A 23,549-nucleotide genomic window follows, 5' to 3' on the forward strand; every position below is an offset into this window, starting at 1 on the left:
TCACCAGGGAAGACAAATGGAATATTCCAGAATTTGAAACACGAACAGCTGCTAGCATGAGTTTCTTAGAAGTAGATACCTTAGGGGTTGCGAAGCAACTCAAATCGCTTGATACGGGCAAGTCTTCAGGTCCAGATTGTATACCGATTAGGTTCCTTTCAGATTACGCTGATACAATAGCTCCCTACTTAGCAATCATATACAACCGCTCGCTCACCGATAGATCTGTACGTACAGATTGGAAAATTGCGCAGGTCGCACCGGTGTTTAAGAAGAGTAGTAGGAGTAATCCATCGAACTATAGACCTATATCATTGACGTCGGTTTGCAGTAGAGTTTTGGAGCACATACTGTATTCAAACATTATGAATCACCTCGAAGGGAACGATCTATTGATACGTAATCAGCATGGTTTCAGAAAACATCGTTCTTGTGCAACGCAGCTAGCTCTTTATTCGCGCGAAGTAATGGCCGCTATCGACAGGGGATCTCAAGTTGATTCCGTATTTCTAGATTTCCGGAAAGCTTTTGCCACCGTTCCTCACAAGCGACTTCTAATCAAACTGCGGGCCTATGGGGTATCGTCTCAGTTGTGCGGCTGGATTCGTGATTTCCTGTCAGGAAGGTCACAGTTCGTAGTAATAGACGGCAAATCATCGAGTAAAACTGAAGTGGTATCAGGTGTTCCCCAGGGAAGCGTCCTGGGACCTCTGCTGTTCCTGATCTGTATAAATGACCTGGGTGACAATCCGAGCAGTTCTCTTAGGTTGTTCGCAGATGATGCTGTAATTTACCGTCTAGTAAGGTTATCCGAAGACCAGTATCAGTTGCAAAGCGATTTAGAAAAGATTGCTGCATGGCGTGGCAGGTGGCAGTTGACGCTAAATAACGAAAAGTGTGAGGTGATCCATATGAGTTCCAAAAGAAATCCGTTGGAATTCGATTACTCGATAAATAGTACAATTCTCAAGGCTGTCAATTCAACTAAGTACCTGGGTGTTAAAATTACGAACTACTTCAGTTGGAAAGACCACATAGATAATATTGTGGGGAAGGCGAGCCAAAGGTTGCGTTTCATTGGCAGGACACTTGGAAGATGCAGCAGGTCTACTAAAGAGACAGCTTACACTATACTCGTTCGTCCTCTGTTAGAATATTGCTGCGCGGTGTGGGATCCTTACCAGGTGGGATTGACGGAGGACATCGAGAGGGTGCAAAGGGGTGCGGCTCGTTTTTTGTTGTCACGTAATAAGGGAGAGAGTGTGGCAGATATGATACGCGAATTGGGATGGAAGTCATTAAAGCAAAGACGTTTTTCGTCGCGGCGAGATCTATTTACGAAACTTCAGTCACCAACTTTCTCTTCTGAATGCAAAAATATTTTGTTGAGCCCAACCTACATAGGTAGGAATGATCATGAAAATAAAATAAGAGAAATCAGAGCTCGAACAGAAAGGTTTAAGTGTTCGTTTTTCCCGTGCGCTGTTCGGGAGTGGAATGGTAGAGAGACGGTATGATTGTGGTTCGATGAACCCTCTGCCAAGCACTTAAATGTGAATTGCAGAGTAGTCATGTAGATGTAGATGTAGAAATGTGTAATGCAGTTTACTCCCAATAGTACAGCCCTTTAAGCTGTTTTTCAGTTTTTTAATTTTGCTTACTGTGAGAACGAATAAGTGGATTTTAATTTTACGTTTGATATCTTATGGTATTGAATATATACATGAACAACTGCACGATTGAGAGAAATAAATTAAAATTCAAAACTTCCTGAAATATAACGCTTTCTAATTATACCTGAATTTAATCTTCTTTTAATTGGAGAAGAGTATGTTTCGTAAAAGGACGGAAAACAAGCTTAAAGTGTTAATTCTGCGATTGGTCAGCGTGCTTGTTTCGTGTGTTATAAGGATGGCTCAGTGTAACTGAATAACGCCTTTCTGATATTCTGGCGGACATTTCCTCAGTCATAATTTTGGAGATGCATAGTTAAAATTTTCGACAGTTCGCTTGTGACGATAGCTAACGGTTAACGCTGATGAGCTGCTCTTTTAAACAGCATCCCACAGGAGCAAAACAGTTGCGTCTTTATCTGTGTTACTCGTACCTTAGGTACTTGGTCTATGCACGGCTCTGTTTCAAGGATTCGGTGTAGTCATAGGGTCGAACCACGCACGTCTGTCTTCATGTCCTGCACTTTACTGTAAATATTAAACTGTGGCTGTGATCCTGCAGTCAAACGGTACATGCATTGGCTAGAATTGCGAGTTAATAAAATACACAGAAACACAAAATAAAACTTAAATGAATAATTTAATAACAAGGGCTCTATCCTAACGTTTGTAATTGATGTAGATGGAAGAGAATTACGTTAAATAATGTTTCCTCAAGAAAGGCCATCTCAAATAAACAGGAAGTGATCCTATGATAGTAAGTCAAAATTCAGACGGAAAATACTCTCATCAAATGCAGTAAAGTTACGTTGAGAGCGTTACGAGAACGGTAGCAAAATCCCGAAACGAAACGGTCATCAAAGATACGCGAAAACTAAATCCATTTCGTGCTCATAATACACGAAATATTCAGTAGCTCAAAACAGTTCACAGTTGAACATGATGATTCACAAATTTACACACCCGATGGAAAGAGTAGTAACTCACACTCTATCTATCCCCAGTTCCGTAATACACGCAGAATAAGTTAGTGTGCTACGCTGGAACACATTAAGACCTGTCGAAATATAAAGTCCCCTCAAAATTTATAATATTCTAGCAGTCGTTCACCGCCCAGAATCAGTCACCAATAAGACTGAATCACTCACGTTACCATAGGCAGACCTGCCTTTTTCCAGCATTAAATACAATGTGTCCATTATCGTTCCCTTTGACTGTGCAATCCAAAAGTCCCAGTCCCAACTAGATGCCTTTAGTGTTCTACTGTATTCTGTACCATTGGCTGAAGGCCATCCCCACCAAAAATACATTGTTTTTACCTGCTATAAACATGATTTGACTCAACATGACCACTTTCCCACACTACACTAATACATTACAACAATATTTAAATAAAATATATGATATAAGCTATTGGTCACACTCAGATCATTTGCAGTAATTATAAATAAAGCAATGTTCATAAATAAATAAGCCAGTGAACTTGTACAAATGCGCTCATGTTAAACGACAACGAATTGTAGTCAAGTATTATTCAAACAATTATCTATGCCTTCTTGCCAGCAGCGTCTTTTGGTTCCCTTTTCAGTCATGGTGTCCACTAACACAAACACTGACCACTTTTAAATTTGAAAAGCTTTCTAGTAGCACTTGCAATCAACTTGTACATCAAGTTACTGGCAAAATAGTAACCTGTTGATTAAATAAAAGCACAAGTATGACAAAATATGAACTGCTGATGCTGTATTCATTTGCTGTGCAAATGTGGAGAATACGGCCCCTTGAAAAACGTTTGCATAATAAAAAAGTTATAAAAGACGTCTTAAATCAATAAGTAAAATAGATACAGATACTTAGCTTTCAGGGATGATATCTATCATGGCGATGTTATCATCTGAGATACCGTTTGTTGAAATCGTATGAAACAGCTAAATGTTGTTAATTCAGAGGTACATCGAGTAAATATTTATTCACTGTGAAATGTTAACTTATGTAGTTTTCAAGATATTGAGATACTATTGTGTCATTGGATGTGCCTCATTTTTCTGAGATCACAGATGTATTCAGAGTTGCGTTAATATTTGATGTGAGTTGTTGTCGAATCTCAACGAGCTGTAACTTAACCATCTTTCAGCTTTGTCTGACACCCTGCCATGTCTTGGCTCCCGTACAAACGCCATGTAAACGACAGTCGTCAAAATTCCTCGTACTGGGGTTTTCCCTGGCAAAGGAGAGGCAAAATCTGATACTGTTTTTCAAGCGTCTACAGACGAATTAAACGACTTTTTCTCAACAACAGTCAGTTCTCAAGCGGTGATAAATTATCAGCCACAAAATAGAAATTTCTCGACAGACGCGTTTTCCTTAAAACATCTTTTTACACCCACAGTACGAAAATCAATCATGAGACACTAGCCTGAGGCAGTAGGTAATGATCGGATGAGCATAGGTATAATTAAAAACGTAGTCGATACTACTTCTCCAGTGCTCAAAGACATCTCCAATAGATTAGATTAGATTAGATTAGATTAATACTAGTTCCATGGATCATGAATACGATATTTCGTAATGATGTGGAACGAGTCAAATTTTCCAATACATGACATAATTAGGTTAATTTAACAACATACTTAAGTTAATATAACAACTTCATTTTTTTTAATTTTTTTTTTATTTTTTTAAATATTTTTTCTTTTTTTTCCTTAATTTATATCTAAAAGTTCCTCTATGGAGTAGAAGGAGTTGTCATTCAGAAATTCTTTTAATTTCTTCTTAAATACTTGTTGGTTATCTGTCAGACTTTTGATACTATTTGGTAAGTGACCAAAGACTTTAGTGCCAGTATAATTCACCCCTTTCTGTGCCAAAGTTAGATTTAATCTTGAATAGTGAAGATCATCCTTTCTCCTAGTATTGTAGTTATGCACACTGCTATTACTTTTGAATTGGGTTTGGTAATAGCAATGTGCATCTCTCTCTTGTAAGTGATACATTTTCTACTGAGTGGAAGCAAACCTTATTTTAACCAGTACCCAAGGTTGATTACTCAAAATCGCCAAGCAACTATAGCCTGACCAGCATATTACCCGGAATATCAAAGCCTCTGTGTTAACTGGTCACAAACAACAGATGAATTATTTTAAAACTTATAACATCTACGATAAATATCAACCAGGCTTCCGGACACGTCATAACACAGTAGCTGCATTAACCAAAGTAACTGGCAACTTCAAATATGCCATGGACAAATGTCAAGCGCCCATTTCAATACTGTTCGATTTCAACAAGTTTACCATCTATAGCTAAATGACTATTCTGCAGTTCATAATTAAGTGGCTGTCAGAGGGTTCATCAAACCATCTTCAGACTGTTTCCCTACCGTTCTGTTCTCGAACGAGAGAGAAACGAACATTTCAAATTTTTCCGTGTGATCTCTGATTTCTCTTATTTAATTACGATGATCCTTCCTCCCTATATAGGAAGGTATCAAAAAGATATTCGAAATAGAAAATTGATGTTTAAAATTTCGTGAAAAGGCTCGCCGCAACGCAAGATGCCTTTGTTTGAATGATTGCCACTCCAATATCATCCCATATCTGTGACACTCCCTCCTCTGTTTCGTGATAATACAAACGAGCTGCCCTTCTTTGCACTTTTTCAAAATCCTCCGACGATCCTATCTGATATGAATCGCATACCGTTCAGAAATAATTGAGAAGAGGACGGGAAAGCGCAATATATATATATATATATATATATATATATATATATATATATATATATATATATATATATATGTGTGTGTGTGTGTGTGTGTGTGTGTGTGTTTGTGTGTGATAGTTCTAATTTAAGTAATTGTAATCACTAGATATTTCATTGAATTGAGAGCCATTAGATTTTCGTGATTTATCGTGTAACTGAAATTTAGCGGATACCGTGTAGTACCTGTGTGGATGACCTCACACTTTCCAGTTACTTGCAGCGTTTTGTGCAAATATCTTATATAAGTAATTTTGCGATTGGTTTTGATCTTATGAAGACTTTGATAGACGGTAAATGACATCATCCGCAAACAATCTAAGAGGACTCCTCAGATTCTCTTTTAAACCGTATACAGGGTGATCCATTGATCGTGACCGAGCCAAATATCTCCCGAAATAAGCGTCAAACGAAGAACCTACAAAGAACGAAACTTTTTTAGCTTGAAGGGGGAAACCAGATGGCGCTATGGTTGGCCCGCTAGATAGCGCTGCCATAAGTCAAACGGATATCAACTACGTTTTTTAAAAAAGGAACCCCCATTTTTATTACATATTCGTGTAGTACGTAAAGAAATATGAATGTTTTAGTTGCACCACTTTTTTCGCTTTGTGATAGATGGCGCTGTAATAGTCACAAACATATAGCTCAAAATTTTAGAGCCCCGCGGGATTAGCCGAGCGGTCTCAGGCGCTGCAGTCATGGACTGTGCGGCTGGTCCCGGCGGGGGTTCGAGTCCTCTCTCAGGCATGGGTGTATGTGTTTGTCCTTAGGATAATTTGGGTTAAGTAGTGTTTAAACTTGGGGACTGATGACCTTAGCAGTTAAGTCCCATAAGATTTCACACACATTTGAACATTTTGAACAATTTTAAATGAACAGTTGGTAACAGGTAGGTTTTTTAAATTAAAATACAGAACGTAGGTACGTTTGAACATTTCATTTCGGTTGTTCTAATGTGATACATTTACCTTTTCGAACTTACCATTTCTGAGAACGCATGCTGTTTCAGCGTGATTACCTGTAAATATCACATTAATGCAATAAATGCTCAAAATGATGTCCGGCAACCTAAATCCATTTGGCAATACGTGTAACGACATTCCTCTCAACAGCGACTAGTTCGCCTTTCGTAATGTTCACACATGCATTGACAATGCGCTGACGCATGTTGTCAGGCGTTGTCTGTGGATCACGACAGCAAATATCCCTCATCTTTCTCCGCAGAAAGACATCCAGGGACGTCAGATCCGGTGAACGTGCGGGCCTTTGTATGGTGGTTCGACGACCAATCCACCTGTCATGAAATATGATATTCAATACCGCTTCAACCGCACGCGAGCTACATGTCGGACGTCCATCATGTTGGAAGTACATCGGGATTCTGCCATGCAGTGAAACATCTTGTAGTGACATCGGTAGAACATTACGTAGGAAATCAGCATACATTGCACCATTTAGACTGCCATCGATAAAATGGGGCCCAGTTGTCCTTCCTCCCATAATGCCGCACCATACATTAACCTGCCAAGGTCGCTGATGTTCCACTTGCCGTAGCCATCGTGGATTTTCTGTTGCCCAGTAGTGCATATTATGCCGGTTTACGTTACCGCTGTTGGTGAATGACGCTTCGTTGCTAAATAGAATGCGTGCAAAAGATCTGTTATCGTCCCGTAATTTCTCTTGTGCCCAGTGGCAGAACTGTACACGACGTTCAAAATCGTCGCTGTGCAATTCCTGGTGCATAGAAATATAGTACGGGTGCAATCGATGTTGATGTAGCATTCTCAACACCGAAGTTTGTGAGATTCCCGATTCTCGCGCAATTTGCCTGCTACTGATGTGTGGATTAGCCGCGACAGCAGCTAAAACACCTACTTGGGCATCATCATTTGTTGTAGGTCGTGGCTGACGTTTCACATGTGGCTAAACATTTCCTGTTTCCTGATGTATTGATTAGCCGTGACAGCAGCTAAAACACCTACTTGGGCATCATCAGTTGTTGCAGGTCGTGGCTGACGTTTCACATGTGGCTAAACACTTCCTGTTTCCTTAAATAACGTAACTACCCGGAAAACTGTCCGGACACCTGGATGATGTCGTCCAGGATACCGAACAGCATACGTAGCACATGCCCGTTGGGCATTTTGATCACAATAGCCATACATCAACATGATATCGACCTTTTCCGCAATTGGTAAACGGTCCATTTTAACAAGGGTAATGTATCAGGAAGCAAATACCGTCCGCACTGGCGGAATGTTACGTGATACCACGTACTTATACGTTTATGACTATCCATCATAAAGCGAAAAAAGTGGTGCAACTAAAACATTCATATTTCTTTACGTACTACACGAATATATAATAAAAAAATTGGGGGTTCCTATTTTAAAAAACTCAATTGATATCCGTTTGATCCATGGCAGCGCCGTTGAGACTCAAGTAGTCTCTGAAAGTGTCTGGAGGCTATTTAAAAGGATTCTTGCAAAAATTTTGCCAGTGACAGAGAGTAGAGATATTCCCCGGTCGTTACCACAGACACTTCTGTCGCCCTTCTTGAAGATGGTGACAATTGCAGAGTTCTTCAAGTCAGCTGGTACCTTGCGAGTTTCCAACATTAATAGAATGAGTGGGAAGAGTCTAGTTTTTAGAGGCAAGCCGCCACCCTCAATAAGCTCCATCGGAATGCTGTCAGGTCCAGGAGCCTTCCTAGGTTTTACACTCTTGAGTGCCTTGCAAGATTCTTGAAAAGCTGAAGGATCAGCCATCCAGGGTTGTGGAGGATGCTGTGGGACATTTTTAAGAAAATCTCCAGCGGCAGTAGAAGGGCGGTTTAACAGTGAGCTGAAGTGCTCTTTCCAACGATTTAAGATGTCCTGACTTTCAGTAAGAATGGTGGAGTTGTCAGCAGCTTTCAGTGTTCCTGATGAGGTCCATACAGCTCTTTAATACCAGCGTAGAAGCCACGCAGGTTCCTATACTACCGGAGTCTCAGTGCGGGTTTTGACCTTCAAGAGCGACAATTGACATGATTTTCTGTGCACGACAACTACAGGAGAAGAGCAGAGAACAGCAAAAGCCTTTACTACTTGTTTTCTACGATCTGGAAAAGGCCTTTGATACAATTTCCAGAGAGGCCATGTTGATGGTCTTAAAACTCTTCGGCTGCCCTGAAAATTTTGTTGACCTGATTGAAGCTCTCCACGATGATATGACTGGACAGATTCTCTGCCAGAATGAAACAACTGGTGAATTCCCAATAACAAGTGGACTTAAACAAGGATGCGTTCTTGCACCAACATTATTTGCATTGTATCTGGCAGCTATGCTTTACGAGACATCCGTAAACAATCCAGGAATAGAACTAAAGTACAGGTTCGATGGAGGATTATTCAACCAGTCCAGAATCCATTCAAATAGGTTCACCAGTACCACTCGTGTGACAGAGCTGCAGTATGCTGATGACAATGCTTCTCCTGCTCATTCACCTGCAGAGATGCAGCTGTCAGTTGATTCCTTCAGCAGGGCGTACGAACGATTTGGTCTGTCCATCAATATTCCAAAGACAAAGGTGATGGCGCAGCCAACTCCTGGCTCCTCCGTTCCTGATTTCAGCATATTCATTTATGATACACCCTTGGAACAAGTGGACCATTTTCTGTACCTATGAAGCTTATTGTCATCTAACTGCTCATCTGAAAAAGATGTGCAGAATAGATTACCTGCTGCCCGTGTAGCATTGGACGTCTTACAAAGCGTGTCTTCCTGAATAAAGACCTAACACTGTACACCAAACTAATGGTGTACATAGCTGTAGTCATTTCCACCCTACTATATGGTTACGAAACCTGGACGTTATATTGCTGTGATCTGAAGAAACTAGAACGCTTCAACCAACAGAAGCTAAGATATATCATGAACCTGAAATGGGATGGCTTCATATCCAACACGGCTGTTATTGAGAAAGCAAAAATGTATAGCATGGAAGCTCTTATTATTGGGCATCAACTCAGATGGGTCGGACATGTCCAGAGGATGAAAAATGACAGACGTCCACGCCAAATGCTGTACAGCGAAGTGAGCACACACGACGTGCCACTCTCAAATGTTATAAGGATCAGTACAAGGAAAATCTGAAAAACTTAAACATCGATCCGAGTAACTGATCCACAATAGCAGGCGATCGAAGTCGCTGGCGCTCAGTAACCTCAAATGCTCTTCAAAACTTTGAGCTGGAACGTCGAAGAATGGAGAATTACAAACGCCGGAGACGTAAACTCCTCCAGGCTCAGCCACGTCCTCCACCTTCCATCAGCTGTAATGTCTGTGGCCGCCTGTTCCACGCTAGGAATGGATTGCTAAGCCATCAACGACACTTCCACGCCTGAACCGTGACAGAGGAAATCTCAGGAGAGAAATGAAAATTCGGATATGAGTATCAGACGACGACGACGGTGGCAGCGCCATCTAGCGGGCCAACCATAGCGCCATCTGGTTTCCCCCTTCAAGCTAGACGAGTTTCGTTCTTTGTAGTTTTTTCGTTTGACGCTTATTTCGCGGGATATTTGGCCCGGTCACTATCAATGGACCAACCTGTATATAGATTAGGAACAGCAGGTGGTCTATAACACTTTCTTGAGGGATTCCAGATATCACTTCTGTTTTACTCAGTAGCTTCCAATCAGTAACTACGAACTGCGACTTTTGTGACCGGAAATCACGAAACCAGTCGTACGACTGAGATGATACTCCACAGAGACGTAATTTGATTACGAGTCACAAGTGAGGAACATGTAAAAAGCCCCCTGGAAATCTAGAGGTACGGAATCAGTTCGAGATGCCCTGTCGACAGCGCTAATTGCATCACGTGAATAAAGTGCTACTTGTGTTTCACAAGAACGGTATTTTCTGAATCCGTGCTAACAATGTGTCAACAGAGTGCTTTCTTCGAGGTACTTCGTTATGTTCAAAAACAGTTTTCGTTGCGAAATCCTACTGCAAATCGACGTAACTGATATGGATCTGTAATTCAGTGGATTACTCCTGCTTCCTTTCTTGAATATTTACTTTTACAGTCATTAGGTACGAATGTTTTGTCGAGCGAGCGGTTGTATATGGTTTTTAAGTATGGAGCTATTAGATCAGCATAATGTGAAGGGAACTTAATTGGTATGTAGTCTGGACCAGCAAACTTGCCTTTATTAAGTGATTTAACTGCTTTATGTTGAATTTCGGAAAACTGTGTTTCGTAACTCTTTTTTAGTGACATTGTCATTAGTAATATTACCATTGCTGTCACTCAGTGAAGGTACTGACTGCATCTTGCCGCTAGTGTACATACGATCAGAATCTCTCTGTGTTTGGCCGGCCGGAGTGGCCGAGCGGTTCTAGGCGCTGCAGTCTGGAACCGCGTGGCCGCTACGGTCGCAAATTCGAATCCTGCCTCGGGCGTGGATGTGTGTGATGTCCTTAGGTTAGTTAGGTTTAAGTAGTTCTAAGTTCTAGGGTACTGACGACCTCAGAAGTTAAATCCGATAGTGCTCAGAGCCATTTGAATCATTTCTCTGAGTTTTCTGCCAGGTTCTGAGACAGAATTTCGTTGTGAAAACTATTAAAAGCATCTCGCTTTGTATTTCGAGCCAAATTTCAAGCTTCTGGCTTCTGTAAAACTTCACCAATACTGAAGATTTTGTGTTCTTTTAAGTTTGGCATGCTTTTTCGTTGCTTTGCAACAGTGTTATGAGCTTTTCGGTGCACCATTTATTTGGTACATATCCCTCAATTGCCGTCGATACTATTTCTTTGAATTTAAACCACATGGCCTACGCTTACATAGTTAGATTGGAAGGAGTGGAGACTCTCTCTCAGGAAGGCGTTAAGTGAACGTCTATCTGCTTCTTTAAATAGATATATTTTGCGTTTACTTTTGATGGATTTGGACGTTATGGTATTCAGTCTTGCTACAACGGCCTTGTGGTCACTTATACCTGTTGCTCCTGAACTAACTGTCTAAAAGCCACCACCGACATTAAACATGCGTATTCGTCATGATATTGTTCATTTCGGTTACTGGGTGTCTCTCCTATGGGTCGTCAGACGCATTTTCTCCGGTGTTTCAGCAGATATTCGCAGTTTCGTTTTTGCAACATGTAAATAAAGTCAGCTCAAACAAATACTGCTCACCACGTCTTTGATACGACGCCCAACTCCGAAGGAAAGCGCCAGTTTCTTCCCGTTATAAACAAATCTGAAAGCTGTAAATTCAACTAAATACTTAGGTATTATAATTACAAATACCCTAAACTGGAACGACCACATAGATAATTTGTGGGTAGAGTCAACCAAATACTGTGATTCATTGGTAGAAAACTTAGAAACTGCAACAGGTCTACTAAAGAGACTGCTTACACCACGCTTGTCCGCCCTGTTCTGGAGTATTGCTGTGCGGTGTGGGATCCGCATCAGGTGGGACTGACGGATGACATCGAAAAACTACAAAGAAGGGTAGATAGTTTTGTACTATCGCAAAGTAGGGGAGATAGTGCCACAGACTGATACGTGAACTGGAGTGGCAATCATTAAAACAAAGGCGCTTTTTATTGCGACGGAATCTTCTCATGAAATTTCAATCACCAGCTTTGTCTTCCGATTGCGAAAACATTCTATTGGGACCCACCTACATAGGGTGAAATGGTCATCACGATAAAATAAGAGAAGTCAGGGCTCGCACAGAAAAATTTAAGTGCTCGTTTTTCCCGCTCGCCGTTCGGGAGTGGAACGGTAGAGAGACAGCTCGAAGGCGGTTCACTGAACCATCTGCCAGGCACTTTACTGTGAATAGCAGAGTAACCACGCAGATTTAGATTTTAAAGAGGAATTTTACATGACTATTAGACAGAGGGGTCCAAAATTAGTCTTATATTAGTTCAATGTGTTAACAGAGCCAGTAAAACACGAGGCATACATAATCAGTCCTTCAGCAGCTACTGTGCAGCGCTTCTGCGTAGCTGAAGCAGTCAGCGCGGGCCAGGGCCGTTGTTTCGCCTCTGGAGTACTGGTTATTCTTAGCCTCTTACTGTTCCTGTTAACATACGTTGTTGGAACAAATATCGCACTAGACTAACATTGGACCGCTCTGCGAATGGGCACGTAAAATTCCACTTTAAAAACAATTTTATTTGAAACGGGAAACAGACTGACGCTTCCCATCGACGCTGGTCATCGCATAAAAAACGTGATAACAGTACTTGTTTGGGCTAACATCAGTTACGCGTTGGAAAAACAAAATTTCAAATATCTGCTGAAACACCGTAGAAAATGCACCTGATGATTCTTAGGGAGACACCCTGCATATCTTTCTCCAGCTTCTGCTCCACTTCCACTACGAATGTGGAACAAAGTACCCAGTAAATTGCGTCTTATCCAAGACCAGTCTGCATTCAGGAGAAATGGTTCAAATGGCTCTGAGCACTGTGGGACTTAACTTCTGAGGTCATCAGTCCCCTAGAACTTAGAACTAATTAAACCTAACTAACCTAAGGACAGCACACACATCCATGCCCGAGGCAGGATTCGAACCTGCGACCGTATCGGTCGCGCGGTTCCAGACTGTAGCGCCTAGAACCGCTCGGCCACCCCGGCCGGCATTCAGGAGAAGATGAAAGCCTTATCTGTTATCGTCAGCGCAGCTTTCTTTTGCGCATATCCCAGCTATATTCTTTCTGTCCGTAAGAAACGAATCTCTCTGTCACTAAACCTCTTTCTCTCGTTGCTTTCGACTAGCACACCCTTTCGAGTACTCCAACTGGTGGACGAGTGTGGCAGCACTACTGACAGAGACGCCCAGTTGAACAGCTTGGTGCTTGATTCTGATATGTCACCTCGAATGAGAATGTTCATACGTCCCAACATTGCAGGAGTCACAATTGTGTGCGGCCAGTCGGCACGTGGGAGATCGAACGGGTTTCCGTGAACTTGTTGCGATAATGACAAACGCCTCACCCAACGAATAACCGTGCTTTTGTTCACTTCCACGTCTGCAAGAGCCTATGAGTAACTGCGATGCTACTGTTTTCTACCAACAGAAACTCAATGACAGCTCTCTGCTTGGAACGCTCCTCCGTTGCAGACGCCATTTTGAAGGCCATGCATAGCGCCGTCACCCACTGCAACTTCATGGAACTAAAGAGGCTGAAGCGTGAATATTTCACGATAGCCTACAACAAATTCCGCATTTTTTCAACCGAAATTGGCCAGGAAAAAAATACATTGCATTACTTATTGAAGACTTCGTGAATAATGTGACTGTGCTTGGACTACGGTTTAAGACTTGATATTTCAAGTATTCTCTTTGACTTGGTGAGTTAGGTTCTTTACATTGGTATTGGCCTGCTTGCAGCTATACCCGTGCGAGCTGGAGAAGCTGTCCCAGTTCAGCGGCCTGCAAGACTGGCTGCGCTGCTTTTCTCTGCACAAGGGCAAGCGCGCCGGCTCCGGCCGCAGCCCGGTCGTAGGGCACGTCAAGGTGAGAATAAGTTTACAGCTGTAACTTTACACCAGAAACCACTGGGCATCATACTCGAAAAGATCCATACAATTTTACAAGACTGTATCTTCTACATGAGTTAAGATAGGAACACGGTTAGATTTTAGCATAAGCAGTGAAACAAGTAGTTGCCTTGGCGCAAGTTGTAAGTTGCCGATTCATGTGGTTGCCGGTAGCGGCCTCCCACATGTATCTAGTTCGAACGCTCGTTCTCTCATTCATATTCCAAAATGTGTCGAGTTGAGTTGGCAACAGCACATCAACAAAGGCGTTTTGCGTTCTCAGATTCGTCAGGTGCAATTAAGTCACAGCAGCGTGGCGGTAGTTTAGTTGACAGTACGGCACTGCAACTCCAACAATTCAAAGAATTCGTCGATGGTATTAGCAGCTTCGAGACACTTGTTGTTTATGTGAGGAGGAATCCACAGGAGTCGCACTCCTCCTGTCAAGAGGAGGAACACTTTCAAGAGAGTGTCGCACTGAGTCCATGCCGTATCTTCAGCTATCGTATCCACTGCAGTTACCGTCTACCAAACCGGTGGACAACCATTGGCCCGCGGATCCTGCAATCAGTTGCCCGCAGAAGGAATTTGTGGGAGAGAAAGTGAGGAGCTCGCATATACACCGCCCGGAGAGCATTTCCCGATATTTTCGCGCCGACACTCGGCTCGTCTCGGGCTTGCAGCTCATGTCACAGACTAGTGGAAGTTTCGGGTACTCGGCACATGCGAAATGCTAATTCGACACCGCTGGATTTGAAGAACAAAGTGAAACACATTTGCAGTCTGAGCGCTTAATTTATTTAGTGATACAGAAACAGTCCATGCTTTTGGATGAGACATCAAAAGTATTTTTCGTCAATTATTTAAAAAATGCCCACTAATAATGTTTGTGGATATTTCCACACTAAATATCAAACACTCGAATGACCTGTCTGTGGCTGAACATCGCAAAATTACTCCTAACTGCTTGCAGACTGCGAATGCGTATCTCATTGCCGTATTTCGTTTTCCTGTTCTTTTTCACATTAACATTCATACGTTTTACTTGACCTGTGAGGACGTATTAGAACACTGCATCTGTTGAAACTGGAGATAATTTATAATGAATTAGCAGCAACCAGTCACTTTTATAGGCAATTATTTTCTCATGATGACATTTCAAGATGCCTCAAAACCGATCTTCGCATGTTTACATTTGTTTACCTGTCACAATAATTGTTTATTTATTATCGGCGTTGCAAAATTTTGCAATGGAAGATTTTAAGACAGTTACTGCAAAACGTCGTCGGTAAAAAAGAATGTTCACGACGCGTGATTAATGTAAACAGCTGAAGATTGGGTGAACATAAAATGAATGTGCTCTCAAAAATGCGTGTTTTAAGGCATTATTTGTTCCCGTGCATGTTGGGAAGGGATGTCAACATATCGATGCTTTGCTCCATAAACATTAACGTCACGAACGGTATAATTATGACTTTCTGCGGTAGGAGAGCTACTGTCGCGTCACAGAGCGAGACGATCCGCGTACTTATCTAAGTTCGTGAGTGGGGCCCGCAGGTCACTAAAGGTTGCCCATGGCTGATCTGCACAGTGACATGGCTCCGCTATCACCTCCGATGGGAAAGGAATATTGCGTACGGCAAGCGCCTTACGATCCAGCCACTCGCCATACAAGAGAGGGCCACGGCTTGCCGTCCAGTCAAGGCGCCTGCAGCGCAGAGGCAACCCACTCTGCGTGCGACGGTTACTGCATTAGTGGGGATGACAACTCTGACGCACAAAACGCTCTTGAGCCAGCACTAAGAACCATGTAACGTTTAAAATCGCTCAAAAGAGGAAAGGCCGCTGGACCTGATGGGATACCAGTTCGGTTTTACACAGAGTACGCGAAGGAACTTGCCCCCCTTCTTGCAGCGGTGTACCGTAGGTCTCTAGAAGAGCGTAGCGTTCCAAAGGATTGGAAAAGGGCACAGGTCATCCCCGTGTTCAAGAAGGGACGTCGAACAGATGTGCAGAACTATAGACCTATATCTCTAGCGTCGATCAGTTGTAGAATTTTGGAACACGTATTATGTTTCAAGTATAATGACTTTTCTGGCGACTAGAAATCTACTCTGTAGGAATCAGCATGGGTTTCGAAAAATACGGTTGTGTGAAACCCAGCTCGCGCTATTCGTCCACGAGACTCAGAGAGCCATAGACACGGGTTCACAGGTAGATGCCGTGTTTCTTGACTTCCGCGAGGCGTTCGATACAGTTTCCCTCAGTCGTTTAATGAACAAAGTAAGAGCATATGGACTATCAGACGAATTGTGAGATTGGATTGAAGAGTTCCTAGATAACAGAACGCAGCATGTCATTCTCAATGGAGAGAAGTCTTCCGAAGTAAGAGTGATTTCAGGTGTGCCGCAGGGGAGTGTCGTAGGACCGTTGCTATTCACAATATACATAAATGACCTTGCGGATGACATCCGAAGTTCACTGAGGCTTTTTGCGGATAATGCTGTGGTATATCGAGAGGTTGTAACAATGGGAAATTGTACTGAAATGCAGGAGGATCTGCAGCGAATTGACGCATGGCGCAGGGAATGGCAATTGAATCTCAATGTAGACAAGTGTAACGTGCTGCGAATACATAGAAAGATAGATCCCTTATCATTTAGATACAAAATAGCAGGTCAGCAACTGGAAGCAATTAATTCCATAAATTATCTGGGAGTACGCATTAGGAGTGATTTAAAATGGAATGATCATATAAAGTTGATCGTTGGTAAAGCAGATGCCTGACTGAGATTCATTGGAAGAATCCTAAGGAAATGCAATCCGAAAACAAAGGAAGTAGGTTACAGTACACTTGTTCGCCCACTGCTTGAATACTGCTCAGCAGTGTGGGATCCGTACCAGATAGGGTTGATAGAGGAGATAGAGAAGATCCAACGGAGAGCAATGCGCTTCGTTACAGGATCATTTAGTAATCGCGAAAGCGTTACGGAGATGATAGATAAACTCCAGTGGAAGACTCTGCAGGAGAGACGCTCAGTAGCTCGGTATGGGCTTTTGTTGAAGTTTCGACAAGATACCTTCACCGAAGAGTCAAGCAGTATATTGCTCCCTCCTACGTACATCTCGCGAAGAGACCATGAGGATAAAATCAGAGAGATTAGAGCCCACACAGAAGCATACCGACAATCCTTCATTCCACGAACAATACGAGATTGGAATAGAAGGGAGAACCGATAGAGGTACTCAAGGTACCCCCCTCCACACACCGTCAGGTGGCTTGCGGAGTATGGATGTAGATGTAGATGTAGCATATAGGCCTTCATATGATGCCGCCGAGCAGTTCACCAGGCAGCACTGTTTCTTATGTTCCCCTGTAACTTCACCTTTAAAAAAAATTAAATTCATGGTAAATATGTCTCCTTCTTTTACGTTGAGTTTCTAACTTAGTGACTATCGTCTACTTGTTGAAGAGCAGGTTGGCTGTACAGGTGCCAGCCCCACGCCCGCCAACATGGGGAAAAGGAAACGAAAACCAGCTCGCCAGTTAGCGTGAGTTTCAGGTTGGACATTAACGTTCTACTTCGGAAGTATCATTATCGGGAGCTAGGACATCGCGAGTGCAGCCAATACCAACCGTGGCGGCCATGCCTATGGCATCTGTGTCCGGCTACATCAATATTCAGCAAGCCACCTGATGGTGTGTTGCAGAGGATACTTCTGATACCACTAACCGATCCCCTCCTCCCTGTTCCACTCGGAAATGGCGCGTGGGAAGGATGATTGTCGCTAAGCACCTATTTTATTACCTCCAATATCTTGAAATTCCTCGTGGTGATTATTTACAAAGATGTATGTGGGAGGAAGTAATACGTTGTCCGACCCTTCCAGCAAAGCAGTTTCTCCAAATTTCAGGAGGCACCCTTTGCGTGATTAAGTACGCCTTTCTTGTAGCGTCTGCCGCTGGAGTTTGTTGAGCATCTCCCTAACGATCTCACGCCGGCCAGTGACAGTGTTTATCGATCGTAACAGATTGAGGCTCAACCTGCACCTTTAAGAACTATTATCGTATTAGTGACAATGTTTCATCAGATCAGCATCATTTTATATTGCTTTCACTCGGAAGCATTTCCATTGGCTCGACGTTATCTTGTACTTTCTGTGTCGTAATAAAGTTCTATTGCTGTTTGGCACCTGAGAATCTTTCTTTCCTTGCGCGTGCCTCACCCACAACCGGATACTACAGTCCTCATTTTTTGTGTTTGATATCATACAGGATTCAGTTGCTAGAATGGTGGTAAACGAGATTATGAAGCTTTTTGTCAATTCATTCTCTACGTCGCGATGGAAGATGTCGATATCTATCCACGGTTAGTGTTCAGTGATGACGCTACGTACCATTTAAGTGGAAAACTGAACCCACATGTAGGACACAGTAGCCACATACCATTCGAGCACCAGAGAGACTCTCCAATTCACGTGTTCTTTTCATTTCCCAACAATCGATGTACTGTATGCTATTTTTTGAGGAAAAGACGATTACATGAATTACGTCTCTGGGTATGATGGAGATATGGCGCATTCCAGTATTGCGACAACATCCCGAGAATTTCATTTTTCAATAGGACAGAGCAACACCGCAATTGCATCTGCAGCTAAAAGCACTATTTAACAATGACGCACCTCAACGAAGGATTGGCCGCAATGGGCGTAGGGCTCTCGCATTGCACTGTTCGCGTGCAGCTTCCCCTGATCTCACAAAGTGTTTTTTTTTTTTTTTTTTTTTTTTTTTTTTTTTTTTTTTTTTTTTTTTTTGTGATGGAGGTTCTGTAATACAATGTGTAAAAGATACAGACTTTTGAAGTCGGGTGGTTGTTTTGACATTGTTCTCCTATGAGTAAGTTAAAATTTACCCTTAGGCTCGTTAGATGCAGAGGATATAGTCTTGTGAAATAAGATGGACCTTTTCGAAATACCCCGTATACCGCAGTTTACTCCATGATGGCCGACAGACGCTACGCATCACTTATGAAATAAATAGGTGAAATAAAGTTTTAAACCATCTCCATATCCACGAATACGTTTGGACTTCGATTCACAGGGAGCAGAGCAAGAAAGAATAACGGTTATGAAACTAAAGAAAATAAAGTAACTGTGAAATAAGTGTCTCTTCGAAAGTGCACGTCTTTGTACACCTATGAAATCGAAATCTATTTCTGGCCAACATTCGATGCCATATTATTCCACGCTGTACATTAACTGCTGAAAAGCATGCTCAGTCGGGTTCAAGTCAGCAGATACCACACATTCATCCCTGTCGGCAGGAGGAAGACGTTGACGACTTGGGTGCGGTATACACTTCTACTGTCCCCTTCATCGCCTAAATTTTGACTGTAGTATTGGACAACATGTTGCAGAATTTGATGTGGAAACTGAGCAGCCCTCAAAGTACCTTCTATAGCGTAGTGATCCGTCCAACACCCGTAAATGGTACCGGCCCTAAACATGCCTAACTCACTTTCCAGCTGAACCCGTGGAAAAGCATGCGCTGCCATCCTGGAGACTGGCCGTTTCCATACTCTTTTACGACGATCGTCAATCCCCTGAAGTAACATGCACTCGTCGATGAAAAGAACCCGAGGCCATTGTCTCATCTTCCACTTTGCGAGTTTCCTTGTCAACCGTCTTCGCGATGGAGAGTTACAAAATGTTTGGATTGACAAAGCCCACACATTTACTTTCTAAAAGGCAACGCGCAGTTCTTTTGAATTCTCCTTGGAATACCTAAAAGTCATAATTTGTTGGTAACAGATCTTCAATGTTTTGTCTCTGAGGCTGTAAGGTGTCAGGCAAATCCAACACCTTCCATGAAAACCCTGACATGATAAGCAAATCCAGTAGTATGTCACATAGCTCCGAATAAATCGTGACATTAAATTAACCAAAGTAATACGAGTAACGAGTGAGCAAATGGAATACCACAGACTAACACAAGAATGCCTAAATGCATCATACCTTCCCACCGTGAGACAGACCCAGCTCCGAGGGGAGAAACGAGAAGCCGAGAGCAGAACCGTGTCAAGCTGGAAGGCCCTACGATAAGGGACGGACGGACGCCCACGTCGCCAGCTAACCGCTAGGACACCACCCGCATGTTTTTAGCGTGAGACTTTTTCGCGTCTCTGTCACGTCAAGACCACCCCCCAGCCCATGTTAAAAGCTAGAGTTCTCCAGAAGAACAGTATAGATCTTACGATAACACAAAAAGGGCTACACCACCCGCAAGTGTTAGCGTGAGACTTTTTCGCGTCTCTGTTACGTTAGGACCACCCCCAGCCCATGTTAAAAGCTAGAGCCCTCCAGAAGAACAGTATAGATCCTACGATAACGCTAAAAGGACCACACCAGCTGCAAGTTTTAGCGTGAGACTTTTTCGCGTCTCTGTTACGTTGCAAACTTTAAAAACATTGCCCCACCACGAAAAGTATAACGTTTCTCACTGGATAGACAGAATTTTTGTAGGCGGAGCTTAAGGTTAACATTGAGACCCTGATTGGTCAGATGAAAACACAGCCAGATAGTTTTTTTTAAACCAACTTCGGTAAATTGTAGTAAGGAGAAGTTAGGAGAGAGTTACTTCCGAGATGGCGAGGTGAGCAGAGCTGTGCTGCCCGCCGACCCCTGACTAACACCGACAAGGTAATGAACGCACGCGATGCCGCATAACAACGCATAAAGCTTCACTCAGAACTGCAGAAGTCTCATCTGCTACACCCCCTTTTTACGTAATACTAGTGTCGATCGTCAATTAAAGCTCATGGTGTTCACAAGTGCCACTTGAAGTAAAAATCTGAAACGCGATGATTTTTCTGTTATATACTTATTGAGAAGCCACATCAGCCACTGTAATTTATGACAAGTTAGATAAGTAATTAAAGATAATTGAGGGTCACTGTAGACCATTCTGATAGTTTTCTCTTTTGTGAAACTTAATTTAAACCTAGATTATAGATGTGATATGGCATAGGTCATCCTTCGATCCATTGTATAACTTGGAAACCCATTCAGGGAATATTCGTTCACATTTTTGTTGAACGCAGTTGGTTTTTACCATCCTGTATTAAGACATTTCCTTTTATCAATAGTGCAATTTATAAACGATGTTTTGTGAGTAGAATAAAATTTCCAATGGTAAAGTTAACTGCTTTTTCGACGTTATTTTACCAGCTAACTAAAAATAGGAAAGCCTTGAACCCCTTCCACTAAATTTAGTTAGTATTAAGATTCTTTTACAGGGAGTGCAGTGGAGCTGGCGCTGAAATCATTAAGTATTTGGTTATATCATCGCTAGTCTCACTGAACTCTTCTGAATTCTACATGTCTTGTGTGGTCTGACGTCTCCTTACCAGCAACAGGTCCCAGGTTCAAACTAGTCAATTCCCTAAAAAAAACACGCTCAGAGCGTCGTTGCGCGAAAGTGGTAGGGAGACACGATATAGAACAAACAGACACCACGCAGAATGTTTAGAAGGCTAGTAGTTAAATAAGTGAAGTCGCTGTGGTTTCCTATGTTAGGACTGTTCTAGCCGTTGTAGGTCTTAGTCAACGACCAGCTAGCAATCTACTTAACTACAAATAACCTAACAGACGATAACCAGTCACTACATCTGCCTTAATAACGGTAAGAGATGACCTCAAGCCTGCCATGGATAGACAAGAGACAACTATCAAGTAGCTTCTTAGATTTCAACAAAGCATTTGACATTATAATTAAATGTTTCCCTAAGTTATTTAAGTCTCTTTTTATTATCTACGATAATGATCGAAGCAGACGAAATAAATTAAAATTTGTGCTGTCGTCGGAACTCGAGCCCGGGTCTTCTTGCATGCTAGGCAGAAATGCTAACCATTACACCATCGTAGTACTATGGCCAGTTCATATCGTCTGCTTCGATCATTATCGTAGATAGTAAAACGACCCTTAAATGTCTCAGGGAAACATTTAATTATAAGATCTATAAGATCATCAATTGTACAAGGACGTCCCATTACGCCCAATGCTGGTGTGCTTGCCAATATCGGAGAGCCCTGGCAGTAGTGACAATATGTAAGGGAAAAATGACTTGAAATTTGTAGTTGGGAGGGCACTCAACTTAGGTAGTTCGTGCAGCAACGTTGACCATGGTACTGCGGTGGTGTAATGGTTAGCGTTTCTGCTTAGCAAGCAAGAAGACCGGGTCCGAGTCCCGACCGCAGCACAAATTTTAATTCATTTCGTCTGCATTTGACATTGTTCTGTTTCACATTTTACTTGCCACACTTAGTAGCCTAACTTACTTGCCATATACAGTACAGTGCTTCCCTCATATCTGAAACCTCGCCAACAATGTGTCGTGTCCGGCTGGACAAAGTCACAATTGAGGCAGGTAGAATGAAGCGTTCCTCAGGGGTCGTTATTAGATCCTATACTCTTTTCGTTGTGTATCAATGATGTGTCATCAATTTTGTCTTGTTGCAAATATCACATTTATGCTGGTGATCTTTAAGTGCAAAATCAGTAAACCTGAAGACAATATCGAGAATTTCAGTACTGACCTCTGTGTACTAACAAAATATATGTACGAAAGTTGTACTAGTTGGTCAATCTGCAGTCATTAACGCCAAATTCCTACCATATTTAATCCAAAATGGATCAAATATCAACTTCTTTCTTCAGCAAATAATCTAGGAGTAATAATAGGTGGAAATCTAAATTAGACTTAGCACGTAAATACAATGAGCAAGGAAGCATCAGCATCTCTACATGCCCTACAAAAATTTGAAAAGCTCTGCCCTATTGGTATAAAAAGGAAACCTTCAAATTACTGATTATAGGGGTGTTATCATGCAAGTTCTTTCTAAGAAAAGCGGCGACTGGAACTGGTTATGAACGCCTCTGTTTTACATATCTGTAACGTTCGTGGCTTTGACCACGTTTCACCATCACATGCACTGCTATAGCGATTGCGTGCAGACAAGTGGACATATTTCTATACCCTCTGTCTTCTCTACTGTTTTATCAACGTATATTGCCCTCATATCTCTCCTCGAGCTTAATGCTCTTGTTTGAACAACATGACAGAAACACCCATTCCGATGAGAGCAAAAACATTTGTCTACATCTACATCTACATCTACATCTACATTTATACTCCGCAAGCCACCCAACGGTGTGTGGCGGAGGGGACTTTACGTGCCACTGTCATTACCTCCCTTTCCTGTTCCAGTCGCATATGCTTCGCGGGAAGAACGACTGCCGGAAAGCCTCCGTGCGCGCTCGAATCCCTCTAATTTTACGTTTGTGATATCCTCGGGATGTATAAGTAGGGGAAAGCAATATATTCGATACCTCATCCAGAAACGCACCCTCTCGAAACCTGGACAGCAAGCTACACCGTGATGCAGAGCGCCTCTCTTGCAGAGTCTGCCACTTGAGGTTGCTAAACATCTCTGTAACGCTATCACGCTTACCAAATATCCCTGTGACGAAACGCGCCGCTCTTCTTTGGATCTTCTCTATGTCCTCCG

The 23,549-nt window shown here is 42.4% G+C and overlaps 1 protein-coding gene across 1 annotated transcript in view; it reads left to right on the plus strand.

Moving 5' to 3' along the window:
- Window positions 1–23,549, plus strand: part of LOC126433992 (otoferlin-like) — a 168,888-nt gene that overhangs the window by 75,845 nt on the left and 69,494 nt on the right. Inside the window, exon 9 of the mRNA XM_050090452.1 lies at window positions 13,834–13,959. Within this exon, the coding sequence (XP_049946409.1) occupies window positions 13,834–13,959 (126 nt within the window). The remainder of the gene's footprint in view (window positions 1–13,833; window positions 13,960–23,549) is intronic.

The sequence above is a fragment of the Schistocerca serialis genome, chromosome 1, assembly GCF_023864345.2.
Source record: "Schistocerca serialis cubense isolate TAMUIC-IGC-003099 chromosome 1, iqSchSeri2.2, whole genome shotgun sequence".
NCBI classification, from domain to species: Eukaryota; Metazoa; Arthropoda; class Insecta; order Orthoptera; family Acrididae; genus Schistocerca; species Schistocerca serialis.